Raw genomic sequence first — 14,339 nt, 5'->3', positions numbered from 1 at the left:
TTATATACTTTACCACTTTCATTCTGTTTTTTTTTCAGTTCTTCTCCGCTACTCACCTCAAATATAGTCCAAGCATCCTCAACATACACCTGTGGCTCTAGGGCGAACATAGAAACACACGGCCGAAAGGTCACAACAGCAAATTGCTTTAGTATATCCACTGTTTTCAGTGAACCATTTCTCGTGGTCATATTAACATGACGTGGCCATTCAAAATCATTTGTCCTATTAACGCATCCTTTGCCATCATGAACAAAACCAAAAGGACAACAAAAATTCACACATGGCTTTAATTTACAAATGCAACCACGAAGGTGAGGTTCCACCTTTTTCGGTGTTAGACTGTCATTGTAGATGTAATTATAGACGCCAATTAAATTATGCGGTATCATGACACCATCGTGTAAATATGAACCATTGGCGAAATGTGGATCACCGGTGACATTGACAGTTTGAAAATAAAAACAGGGTGTATTGAAATCACCACGTAAATGATATTTCTCCAACTCGGCCGATGCTGATTTGGCCCATAGTTCGGGGACAAATATAAATATGTAGATCAGGATGATGAGGCAAAAACGTTTCATTGTGACTCGTGGCAATCTAAAAAAAAAAAGAAAAAGAAAATAAAGAATAAAGGTGAGTAACAAATTTTGTGATAAATGAATGAATGATTTAATATTAAATTCAAGTCAATTTAACTTAAAATAATAATTGAATTGAAATAGATGCTAAATATCCCATACCAGAATGACACACTGTATTATTATTATTATTATTTCGAATGAGAATATTTTACACCTCCATACACAGAAACAAAAAAAAAACAAATCACGAAAATTTTTCCACTTAAAGTAGAGTTTTAAAAAATATTCAATTAAACATTTGATTGATCCAACATTTTGTTTTTTAATTGAAACAAAAATTATTCAAAACCATAAATTCTATCAATTTGTTTTTTAGTTGGATGAATTAATTTTTAAATTGACTTTCAATTAAATTTTTTATTGATACTCTCACTTCTGCACAGAAAACAAGTAAGGAAAGTCTAAAGTCGGGCGGGGCCGACTATATTATACCCTGCAGCACCTTTTAGATCTAAATTTTCGACACCATATCACATCCGTTAAATGTGTTGGAGGCTATGTATAAAGGTTTGTCCCAAATACATACCTTTAAATATGAATCGATCTGGACAGAATTTTATAGACTTCTACAAACTCTATAGACTCAAAATTTAAGTTGGCTAATGTACTAGGGTGGAACACAATGTTAGTAAAAAAAACTGAAGCAATTTTAAGGAAACTTCGCAAAAGTTCATTTATGATTTATCGCTCGATATATATGTATTAGAAGTTTAGGAAAATTAGAGTCATTTTTACAACTTTTCGACTAAACAGTGGCGATTTTACAAGGAAAATGTTGGTATTTTGACCATTTTTGTCGAAATCGGAAAAACATATATATGGGAGCTATATCTAAATCTGAACCGATTTCAACCAAATTTGGCACGTATAGCTACAATGCTAATTCTACTCCCTGTGCAAAATTTCACCTAAATCGGAGTTAAAAATTGCCCTCTGTGGTCATATGAGTGTAAATCGGCCGAAAGCTATATATTGGAGCTATATCTAAATCTGAAACGATTTCAACCAAATTTGGCACGCATAGCTACAATGCTAATTCTACTCTCTGTGCAAAATTTCAACTAAATCGGAGCAAAATATTGGCCTCTGTGGTCATATGAGTGTAAATCGGCCGAAAGCTATATATTGGAGCTATATCTAAATCTGAAACGATTTCAACCAAATTTGGCACGCATAGCTACAATGCTAATTCTACTCCTTGTGCAAAATTTCAACTAAATCGGAGCAAAAAATTGGCGTCTGTGGTCATATGAGTGTAAATCGACCGAAAGCTATATATTGAAGCTATATCTAAATCTACACCGATTTCAATAAAATTTGGCACACTTAACTACACTACTAATTGTACTCCTAGTGCAAAATTTCAACCAAATTGGGGTAAAACTCTGGCTTCGGGGTCCGTATTAGTCCATATCGGGCGAAAGATATATATGGGAGCTATATCTAAATCTGAACCGATTTCTTCCAAAATCAATAGAAATCTATTCTGAGCCAAAACACATACTTGTGCCAAATTTGAAGTCGATTGGACTAAAACTGCGACCTAGACTTTGATTACAAAAATGTGTTCACAGACAGACGGACATCGCTATATCGACTCAAGACCCCACCCTGAGCAAATAAAATTTTGACAACATTTTCTATAGAAGTAAAATTTTGAAAAATTTTTCTATAGAAATAAAATTTGGAAAAAAATTTCTATAGAAAAAAAATTTTTACAAAATTTTCTATAGAAAAAAAATTTTGTAAAAATTTTCTATAGATATAAAATTTTGACAAAATTTTCTATAGAAATAACATTTTGACAATGTTTTCTATAAAAATAAAATTTTGGTAGATTATTTTTGGCTCGAGTGGCAACCATGATTATGAACCGATATGGACCAATTTTTGTGTGATTGGGGATCGGCTATATATAACTACAGACAGATATGGACCAATTTTGGTATGGTTATTAGCGGCCTTATATTAGCATCACGTTGCAAATTTCAACCGGATCGGATGAATTTTGCTCCTCCAAGAGGCTCCGGAGATCAAATCTGGGGATCGATTTATATGGGGGCTATATATAATTATGGAGCGATATGGACCAATTCTTGCATGGTTATTAGAGACCATATACTTACACCACGTACCAAATTTCAACCGGATCGGATGAAATTTGCTTCTCTTAGAGGCCTCGCAAACCAAATCGGGGGATTGGTTTATATGGGGTCTATATATAATTATGGACCGATATGGACAAATTTTTGCATGGTTGTTAGAGACCATATATTAACACCATGTACAAAATTTCAGCCGGATCGGATGAAATTTGCTTCTCTTAGAGGCCTCGCAAGCCAAATCGGGGGATCGGTTTATATGGGGGCTATATATAATTATGGACCGATGTGGACCAATTTTTGCATGGTTATTAGAGACCATATACTAACACCACGTACCAAATTTCAGCCGGATCGGATGAAATTTGCTTCTCTTAGAGCAATCGCAAGCCAAATTTGTGGGCCCGTTTGTATCGGGGCTATACGTAAAAGTGGACGGATATGGACCAATTTTTGCATGGTTGTTAGAGACCCTATACTAATACCATTTACCAAATTTCAGCCGGATCGGATGAAATTTGCTTCTCCTAGAGCAATCGCAAGCCAAATTTGGGGGTCCGTTTATATGGGGGCTATACGTAAAAGTGGACCGATATGGCCCATTTGCAATACCATCCGACCTACATTACTAGCAACTACATGTGTCAAGTTTCAAGTCGATAGCTTGTTTCATTCGGAAGTTAGCGTGATTTCAACAGACGGACGGACGGACGAACATGCTCAGATCGACTCAGAATTTCACCACGACCCAGAATATATATACTTTATGGGGTCTTAGAGCAATATTTCGATGTGTTACAAACGGAATGACAAAGTTAATATACCCCCATCCTATGGTGGAGGGTATAAAAATTATAAAAATTATTTATTTGACAAAATATCACAGAATTTTTTTGCAAATTCATTGCAACGACTGTTGAAATGGAGAACTTCCGTTCTATGACAAGCCCATGTTAAATTCGTTGCTTCTGCGTCAATTTTGCACCAGTTCCGGATCCAAAAAGGACATTTTCATTACTTTTGTGGCGACGCTTTTGTTACTGGGATACCATGTATGGACTAACTCACAATTTAGAAAACGATGTTAAGAAGTTTTAAAATACCACAACCCAAGTAAATAATTCGATTGTGGATGACAGTCTATCGTAGAAGTTTCTACGCAATCCATGGTGGAGGGTACGTAAGATTCGGCCTGGCCGTATATACGTGTTCTTAAATATGATTAACATTGGTTGAATACCCCTGCACAGAATGAACCAAATAAGACTTAGGACGTCTATGAGAATGTAATATTAGCTTTAAACTTTCTGATTCACCTGATAGATAGCCATGATCAATAAAATTGGGGAATTGGGAGCTACAAATACTAAAAAATACTAAGCAGGAGCTGCTGCTGAATTTCAGTATTTCATTCCACTCCTTACAGCATTTCATGTTAGTAGCACTCCCTATTGACATCAATGGACAAACTAATACCAATGGCATTTTATAGAAAAAAATGAGGAATGCATATAAGCCAAAAAAAAAGAAAATACTTAAAATATTTGCTGAGCTATTTATCTTAATCAAATGTTGGGTGAAGGAAAAAAAAAAATTGCTCATTCCATGGTATATAGCAAATTCATTGCGTGTGGGTCGATGTGACGGCCTCCACTTTGTTGATGTGACATCATTTAGATGTCACATCGAACATAATCAAAAAACACTCGATATCAATGTAATATCGTGGAGAACCTGGTTAGTGGTTTCTTATTTGTCCAGGGAACAATATGACTGCAACTCGATTATCCACCACAAACACTGTGGTCGGCGAACGGAATGGGGGGGGGGGGGGGTGGGTGTCTAGGCAAGTAGGAAATATTGACAAAAATGTTTGGCCAATGTAATTTGTCCATCGACACCCTTATAATGTTAGCTTAACATGATACCAGTTATTATTGATTACCAATATTCATGGTCTATATCAATTTGCCCACATTGCTAGCATAGGTGGAAATATTACACTTATAAAAAATCATCTACTATATAAACAAACGGACGGACTTCCATAGCTAGATCGACGCATGAAGTTAAAAGCATACCCAGTTTACTTGGTAATACTTCGTGTCTGTTATCCTTTATATAAAGCTATGACGAAAATTGATCTGGTAATTGGTAACACTTCATGTGTGATACCTTGTACATGGGGGCAATATCAACCAAATGGGTTTTAAACTTTAAAAAACTGCAATGTTAATAATATAGAGCCCGCCCTTTTTCTTAAGAATAACACCTAGATAAACGAACGGACAACAACGAATAAATAGATTGGTTAGTAAGGTGAAATGTTGGTAACACTTAGTGTCTGCTACCTTTTATATGAGAGCTATATATGTAAAATTGATATACCGAACTAATAATATCTTGAGAACAATACCCAAATAAACCGACGGACATCATCAGGTAGAACGCGTATGTGGGGAAAACTATAGCCATTAGACTTGGTAACACATCGTGTCTGCTATTCTGCATTCTAAAATTGATCTGTACAACAAAATAAATTCACTGATTAATATGAATTGTTGAGAACAGCACTTAGGTAAAAGGACAGACGGACATCCGCTTCTAAATCGGTTAAGGAGGTGATAATTGCGGTCGTTGAAATTTATAAAACCTCGTGTTTTCAACTCTGTACTTGGAAGCTATACCTAAAATTGATCTGTGAAACTAAAAATATAAAAAATAGAATAAAAATTTTTGCCATATATTTTGAGAACAACATGAACATAACGAGACGAACGGACATCTATGGCTAGCTCGGCGCAAAAGCTTAAAACATATTCATTTTACTTGGCAACTTTTCGTATCGGCTATCCTGTATATAAAAGTTATATCTAACAACGATCTATATAGCCAAAAAATCAACAATCAGGAATACAAAGTTCACTCTAACAAGAAACGCAACTTCCAATTATGGAGATCATTTAATGTTTCCTAGAATTTAGACTAGCAGATGGGCTGCATCGTCAACATTTTATTTCCATAGAAAATGTTGTCACAATTTTATTTCTGTAGAAAAATTTGTCAAAATTTTATATCCATAGAAAATTTTGTAAAAAATATTATTTTATAGAATAATTTGTCAAAATTTTATTTCTGTAGATATTTTGGTCAATATTTTACTTCTATAGAGAATTTTATTTCTATAGAAAATTTTGCCAAAATTTTATATTTATAGAAAATTTTTTCAAAATTTTATTTCTATAAACATTCTTGTCAAAATTTTATTGCTAAAGAAAATTTTGTCAAAATTTTATTGCTAAAGAAAATTTTGTTAAAATTTTATTGCTAAAGAAAATTTTGTCAAAATTTTATTTCTATAGAAAATTTTGTCAAAATTTTATTTCTATAGAAAATTTTGTCAATATTTTATTTCTATAGAAAATTTTGTCAAAATTGTATTTCTAAAGAAATATATATAGCCCCCAACACATTTGACGGATGTGATATGGTATCGAATGTTTAGATCTACAAAGTGGTGCAGGGTATAATATAGTCGGCCCCACCCGACTTTAGACTTTCCTTACTGGTTTGTTACTAAAATTGTGTTCCACCCTAGTGCATTAGCCAACTTAAATTTTGAGTGTATAGATTTTGTAAAAGTCTATCAAATTCTGTCCAGATCGAGTGATATTTAAATGTATGTATTTTGGACAAGCCTTTATATATAGCACCCAACACATTTGACGGATGTGATATGGTATCCAAAATTTAGATCTACAAAGTGGTGCAGGGTATAATATAGTCGGCCCCGCCCGACTTTAGACTTTCCTTACTTGTTTATTTCTATAGACATTCATATCAAAATTTTATTTCTATAGAAAATTTTGTCGAAATTTTATTACTATAGAAAATTTTGTCAAAATTTTATATTTCTATAGAAAATTTCCTAAATTGTGTTTAGGAAATTTTGTCAAAACATAATTTCTTTAGAAAATTTTGTCAAAATTTTATTGCTATTATGTCAAAATGTTTTTTCTATAGCAAAATTTGTCAAAATTGTATTCCTATAGAAAATTTTGTCAACATTTTATTTCTATAGAAATTTTAGTCAAAATTTTATTACTATAGAAAATTTTGTCAAAATTTTATTTCTGTAGAAAATTTTATCTCTATAGAAAATTTTGTGAAATATATTATTTTATAGAAAAATTTGTCAAAATTTTATTTCTGTAGATATTATGGTCAAAATTTTATTTCTATAGAAAATTTCTCAAAATTTTTTTCTAGAGATATTTGGCTCAAAATTTTATTTCTATAGAAAATTTTGTCAAAATTTTATTTCTAAAGGTAATTATGTCAAATTTTTTTTCAAAATTTTATTTCTATAGAAAATTTTGTCAAAATTTTATTGCTAAAGAAAATTTTGTTAAAATTTTATTGCTAAAGAAAATTTTGTCAAAATTTTATTTCTATAGAAAATTTTGTCAAAATTTTATTTCTATAGAAAATTTTGTCAATATTTTATTTCTATAGAAAATTTTGTCAAAATTGTATTTCTAAAGAAAATTTTGTCAAAATTTAATTTCTATAGAAAATTTTGTCAAAATTTTATATTTCTATAGAAAATTTTGTCAACATTTTATGTCTTTAGGAAACATAATTTCTATAGAAAATTTTGTCAAAATTTTATTTCTAGAGAAAATTTTGTCAAAATTTTATTTCTGTAGATATTTTTGCCAAAATTTTATATCTATAGAAAATTTTGTCAAAATTTTATTCCTATAGAAAAATTTGTCTTTATTTTATTTCTATAGAAAATTTTGTCAAAATTTTATTTCTATAGAAAATTTTGTCAAAATTTTATTTCTATAGAAAATTTTGTCAAAATTTTATTTCTATAGAAAATTTTGTCAAAATTTTAATTCTATAGAAAATTTTGTCAAAATTTTATTTCCTTAGATATTTTGGTCAAAATTTTATTTCTATAGAAAATTTTGTCAAAATTTCATTGCTAAAGAAAATTTTGTTAACATTTTATTGATAATTTTTTTTTTTCAAAATTTTGTCTGAATTTTATTTCTATAAAAAATTTTGTCAATATTTATACCCTTCACCACTACTGTGGTACAGGGTATAATAAGTTTGTGCATTTGTATGTAACGCCAAGAAGGAAAAGTCTGAGACCCATCGTTTAGTATACCGATCGTCTTAGAATTAAATTCTGAGTCGATTTAGCGATGTCCGTCTGTCGATTTAGCGATGTCCGTCTGTCCGTCTGTCTGTCTGTTGATGTATTTTTGTGTGCAAAGTACAGCTCGCAGTTTTAGTCCGATTGTCCTAAAATTTGGTATAGGGTCCTGTTTCGGCTCAAAGACGATCCCTTTTGATTTTGGAAAAAATCGGTTCAGACTTAGATATAGCTGCCATATATATTTTTCACCGATCTGGTCATAATTGGCGTGTATATCAACCGATCTTCCTCAAATTCCGTACATCCGAATATTTTATGAGTCTCGAAAAACTTGTAGAATATCAGCCAAATCGGTTCAGATTTAGATATAGCTCCCATATGTAGCTTTCGCCCGATTTACACTCATTTGCCCACAGAGGCCAATTTTTTGCTCCGATTTAGTTGAAATTTTGCACAGGGAGTAGAATTAGCATTGTAGCTATGCGTGCCAAATTTGGTTGAAATCGGTTCAGATTTAGATATATCTCCCATATATAGCTTTCGCCCGATTTACACTCATATGACCACAGAGGGCAAATTTTAACTCCGATTTAGTTGAAATTTTGCACAGGGAGTAGAATTAGCATTGTAGCTATGCGTGCCAAATTTGGTTGAAATCGGTTCAGATTTAGACATAGCTCCCATATATATCTTTCGCCCGATTTACACTCATATGACCACAGTGGCCAATCTTTTACTCCGATTTAATTGAAATTTTGCACACGGAGTGGAATTAGCATTGTAGCTATGCGTGCCAAATTTGGTTGAAATCGGTTCAGATTTAGATATAGCTCCCATATATATGTTTTCTGATTTCGACAAAAATGGTCAAAATACCAACATTTTCCTTGTAAAATCGCCACTGCTTAGTCGAAAAGTTTTAAAAATGACTCTAATTTTCCTAAACTTCTAATACATATATGTCGAGCGATAAATTATAAATAAAGTTTTGCGAAGTTTCCTTAAAGTTGCTTCAGATTTAAATGTTTCGCATATTTTTTTTTACTAACATTGTGTTCCACCCTAGTGCATTAGCCGACTTAAATTTTGAGTCTATAGATTTTGTAGAAGTCTATCAAATTCTGTCCAGATCGAGTGATATTTAAATGTATGTATGTATTTTGGACAAACCTTTATATATAGCCCCCAACACATTTAACGGATGTGATATGGTATCGAAAATTTAGATCTACAAAGTGGTGCAGGGTATAATATAGTCGGCCCCGCCCGACTTTAGACTTTCCTTACTTGTTTTTTACTAACATTGTGTTCCACCCTAGTGCATTAGCCGACTTAAATTTTGAGTCTATAGATTTTGTAGAAGTCTATCAAATTCTGTCCAGATCGAGTGATATTTAAATGTATGTATGTATTTTGGACAAACCTTTATATATAGCCCCCAACACATTTGACGGATGTGATATGGTATCGAATGTTTAGATCTACAAAGTGGTGCAGGGTATAATATAGTCGGCCCCACCCGACTTTAGACTTTCCTTACTGGTTTGTTACTAAAATTGTGTTCCACCCTAGTGCATTAGCCAACTTAAATTTTGAGTCTATAGATTTTGTAAAAGTCTATCAAATTCTGTCCAGATCGAGTGATATTTAAATGTATGTATTTTGGACAAGCCTTTATATATAGCACCCAACACATTTGACGGATGTGATATGGTATCCAAAATTTAGATCTACAAAGTGGTGCAGGGTATAATATAGTCGGCCCCGCCCGACTTTAGACTTTCCTTACTTGTTTATTTCTATAGACATTCATATCAAAATTTTATTTCTATAGAAAATTTTGTCGAAATTTTATTACTATAGAAAATTTTGTCAAAATTTTATATTTCTATAGAAAATTTCCTAAATTGTGTTTAGGAAATTTTGTCAAAACATAATTTCTTTAGAAAATTTTGTCAAAATTTTATTGCTATTATGTCAAAATGTTTTTTCTATAGCAAAATTTGTCAAAATTGTATTCCTATAGAAAATTTTGTCAACATTTTATTTCTATAGAAATTTTAGTCAAAATTTTATTACTATAGAAAATTTTGTCAAAATTTTATTTCTGTAGAAAATTTTATCTCTATAGAAAATTTTGTGAAATATATTATTTTATAGAAAAATTTGTCAAAATTTTATTTCTGTAGATATTATGGTCAAAATTTTATTTCTATAGAAAATTTCTCAAAATTTTTTTCTAGAGATATTTGGCTCAAAATTTTATTTCTATAGAAAATTTTGTCAAAATTTTATTTCTAAAGGTAATTATGTCAAATTTTTTTTCAAAATTTTATTTCTATAGAAAATTTTGTCAACATTTTATGTCTATCGATTTTTTTTTTTTTTAATTTTATTTCTATAGAAAATCTTGTGAAAATTTTATTTTAATAGAAAATTTTTTCACATTGTTATTTCTATAGAAAATTTTGACAAAATTTTATTTCTATAGAAAATTTTGTCAAAATTTTATTGCTAAAGAAAATTTTGTCAAAATTTTATTTCTATAGAAAATTTTGTCAATATTTTATTTCTACAGACATTCATGTCAAACTTTTATTTCTATAGAAAATTTTGTCAAAATTTTATTTCTATAGAAAATTTTGTCAAAATTTTATTTCTATAGAAGATTTTGTCACAATTTTATTTCCATAGAAAATCTTGTCAAAATTTTATTTCTATATAAAATTTTGTCAAAATTTTATTTCTATAGAAACTTTTGTCAATATTTTATTTCTATAGACATTCATGTCAAAATTTTATTTCTATAGAAAATTTTGTCGAAATTTTATTTCTATAGAAAAGTTTGTCAAAATTTTATTTCTATAGAAATTTTTTTCAATATTTTATTTCTATAGAAAATTTTGTCAAAATTTTATTTCTATAGAAAATTTTGTCAAAATCTTATTTCTATAGAAAATTTTGTCAAAATTTTATTTCTATGGAAAATTTTGTCAATATTTTATTTCTATAGACATTCAAGTCAAAATTTTATTTCTATAGAAAATTTTGTAAAAATTTTATTTCTATAGAAAATTTTGTCAAAATTTTATTTCTATAGAAAATTGTAAAAATAAATATTTGCCATATTTATACCCTGCGCCACACTGTGCCCAATATTGTAGAATTCTGACAAAAAGTTGTCCAAGTCTGGTCAGTTAACCACATTAACCACGCACAGATCGGCTAATAAGGCGAAAAGTAGGCTTATTTGAGTTTGTAATACTTCGTGTCTGCTGTCTTGTACATGGGAACTATGTTTACAATTGCTATGTGAAACTAAAAACACCCACTGCTTAAAATATAATTTCGGCCTGTGTTTTGAGAACAACACCCAACAACAATCGACGGACAGATATCTATAGCTACATCGGCATAAGAGGAGGAAACACATCGTGTTTGCTATCCTGTAGAGGTTATAGTGATTTGTAATGCCAAAAACCTCCACTATTACAAATACAAATTCCACTTTGTCTCTTGAGAACAATACCTAGGTAAACAGACAGACGGCCATCCATGATTATATCGGCTAATAAAATAGGCTCATTTCAGTTGGTAACACTTCGTGTCTACTATATTGTATATGGGAGTTATATCTAAAATTAATCTTTGAAACTAAAAATCTCCACTGGTTCGAATATAATTTTCGCCCGGTAGTTTATGAAGACCACTTCGAAGAGACGGACGGACATGCACGGCTAGATCGGCGAAGAAACAGAAGAGTATGCTCCTTTGATATGGTAACACTTCGGGTCTACTACCCGGTCTAAGAGATCTAGATCTCAAATTGTTCTGAAAAACTATAAAAATCAAATGCTTAGTATGGTAATTTCATCCTGTATCTTGAAGATCGAACGGCTAGATCGATTAAGGATGTGGAAATTGTCATCATTTGAATTGGTAACACTACGTGTCTGCTATGTTGTGTATATGGAAACAAATAAAACCATAAATCTTTCAGTTTTTAGAATAAAAATTTCTCCCCGTGTCTTGAGAACAACACAAATATAAACGGACCGAAAGACGGACATCCACGGCTCATTTGAATTGGTAACACTTCCTAACTGCTACCCTGTATATGGGAGCTATTTTGATCTATAAACATTTTCCACTTTTTAGAATATAAATTTCGACCTGCATCTTGAGAACTGCACTACGGTAAACAGACAGACAGACATCCACTATTAGAGGTTCATGTCCGATGATCAGAATTTAAACATAGGTTCTCAGGCCTAAAAACCAGTATTCCTCCAAAAAAATATATAATATTAAAAATAGTAAATAAAGAACATCTGCATACCATATTTTTTCCCAAACAAATTATTTAACTTCCAATTTGTAATTTAAAATTTTTTTTTTTAAATTTGATTTTTAATTTCTACTGCAGAGTACTCCGAAGTACATCATATTTTTCGGAACAACTTATTTTTATACCCTCCATCATAGGATGGGGGTATATTAACTTTGTCATACCGTTTGTAACACATCGAAATATTGCTCTAAGACCCCATAAAGTATATATATTCTGGGTCGTGGTGAAATTCTGAGTCGATCTAAGCATGTCCGTCCGTCCGTCCGTCTGTTGAAATCACGCTAACTTCCGAACGAAACAAGCTATCGACTTGAAACTTGGCACAAATAGTTGTTATCGATGTAGGTCGGATGGTATTGAAAATGGGCCATATCGGTCTACTTTTACGTATAGCCCCCATATAAAGGGACCCTCAGATTTGGCTTATGGAGCCTCTAACAGAAGCATATTTCATCCGATCCGGCTGAAATTTGGTACGTGGTGTTGGTATATGGTCTCTAACAACTGTGCAAAAATTGGTCCACATCGGTCCATAATTATATATAGCCCCCATATAAACCGATCCCCAGATTTGGCTTGTGGAGCCTAAAAGAGAAGCAAATTTCATCCGATTCGGCTGAAATTTGGTACATGGTGTTGGTATATGGTCTCTAACAACCATGCAAAAATTGGTCCATATCGGTCCTTAATTATATATAGCCCCTATATAAACCGATCCCCAGATTTGGCTTGTGGAGCCTCTAAGAGAAGCATATTTCATCCGATCCGGCTGAAATTTGGTACATGGTGTTGGTATATGGTCTCTAACAATCATGCACAAATTGGTCCACATCGGTCCATAATTATATATAGCCCCCATATAATCCGATCCCCAGATTTGGCTTGCGGAGCCTCAAAGAGAAGAAAATTTCATCCGATCCGGCTGAAATTTGGTACATTATGTTGGTATATGGTCTCTAACAACCATGCAAAAAGTGGTCCATATCGGTCCTTAATTATATATAGCCCCTATATAAACCGATCCCCAGATTTGGCTTGTGGAGCCTCTAAGAGAAGCATATTTCATCCGATCCGGCTGAAATTTTGTACATGATGTTGGTATATGGTATCTAACAACCATGCAAAAATTGGTCCACATCGGTCCATAATTATATATAATCTACCAAAATTTATTTCTATAGAAAATTTTGTCAAAATTTTATTTCTAGAGAAAATTTTGTTAAAATTTTATTCGGTTCATAATAAAATTTTCATCATTGTCAAAATTTTATTTCTATAGAAAATTTTGTCAAAATTTTATTTCTATAGAAAATTTTGTTCAAATTTTATTCGCTTCAAATTCATGGTTGCCACTCGAGCCAAAAATAATCTACCAAGATTTTATTTCTATATAAAATTTTGTCAAAATGTTCTTTCTATAGAAAATTTTGTCAAAATTTTTATTTCTATAGAAAATTTTGTGAAAATTTTATTTCTATAGAAAATTTTGTTAAAATTTTATTTCTGTAGAAAATTTTGTCAAAATTTTATGTCTACTTTGTCAAACTGAATTATATACGTATTGGATCGATTTTTTTTATTTAATATATACCACGTATGGACTACCTTGCCATCGGCAAGCGTTACCGCAACTTAAGTAATTCGATTGTGGATGGCAGTGTTTAGATGAAGTTTCTACGCAATCCATGATGGAGGGTACATAAGCTTCGGCCTGGCCGAACTTACGGCCGTATATACTTGTTATAAATAGCACTATCATTTATTAAAGTCAACCAACTTAATTTCATAGAATTCGGTCACAATTTTAAGACGTAAGAATTTTTATTTTTCTGGTTGTATCTTAAAAGATACAGTGCCCATTTAAGGGTTAATATTCACGTCTGATTCAGAGTAATCATTGAAAACCGTGATGGGATTTTATTACATCCTCAAAACAAAAACTGATATGCAACATATTGTTTAATAACATGTATATCTCTAGACACTATTTTTTTAAATAAACAAAAACGGGGCGGTAATTGGAAAAGCTCACACAACTATTGGGAATAACATTTGCACAAATATAT

At 31.5% G+C, this 14,339-nt stretch overlaps 1 protein-coding gene across 6 annotated transcripts in view; it reads right to left on the bottom strand.

The window, feature by feature from the left end:
- The window catches only part of LOC142234867 (G-protein coupled receptor Mth2-like), a 93,187-nt gene that overhangs the window by 20,820 nt on the left and 58,028 nt on the right, over positions 1-14,339 (bottom strand). For all 6 annotated transcript variants that reach the window (XM_075306070.1, XM_075306071.1, XM_075306074.1 and 3 more), the window contains exon 3: positions 57-603. In XM_075306070.1, coding sequence (XP_075162185.1) covers positions 57-587 — 531 coding nt within the window. In that variant the 5' untranslated portion in view covers positions 588-603. The remainder of the gene's footprint in view (positions 1-56; positions 604-14,339) is intronic.

Source organism: Haematobia irritans, chromosome 4 (assembly GCF_050003625.1).
Source record: "Haematobia irritans isolate KBUSLIRL chromosome 4, ASM5000362v1, whole genome shotgun sequence".
In the NCBI taxonomy this organism is placed as follows: Eukaryota; Metazoa; Arthropoda; class Insecta; order Diptera; family Muscidae; genus Haematobia; species Haematobia irritans.
This window is presented reverse-complemented; position numbering and strand designations above follow the sequence as displayed.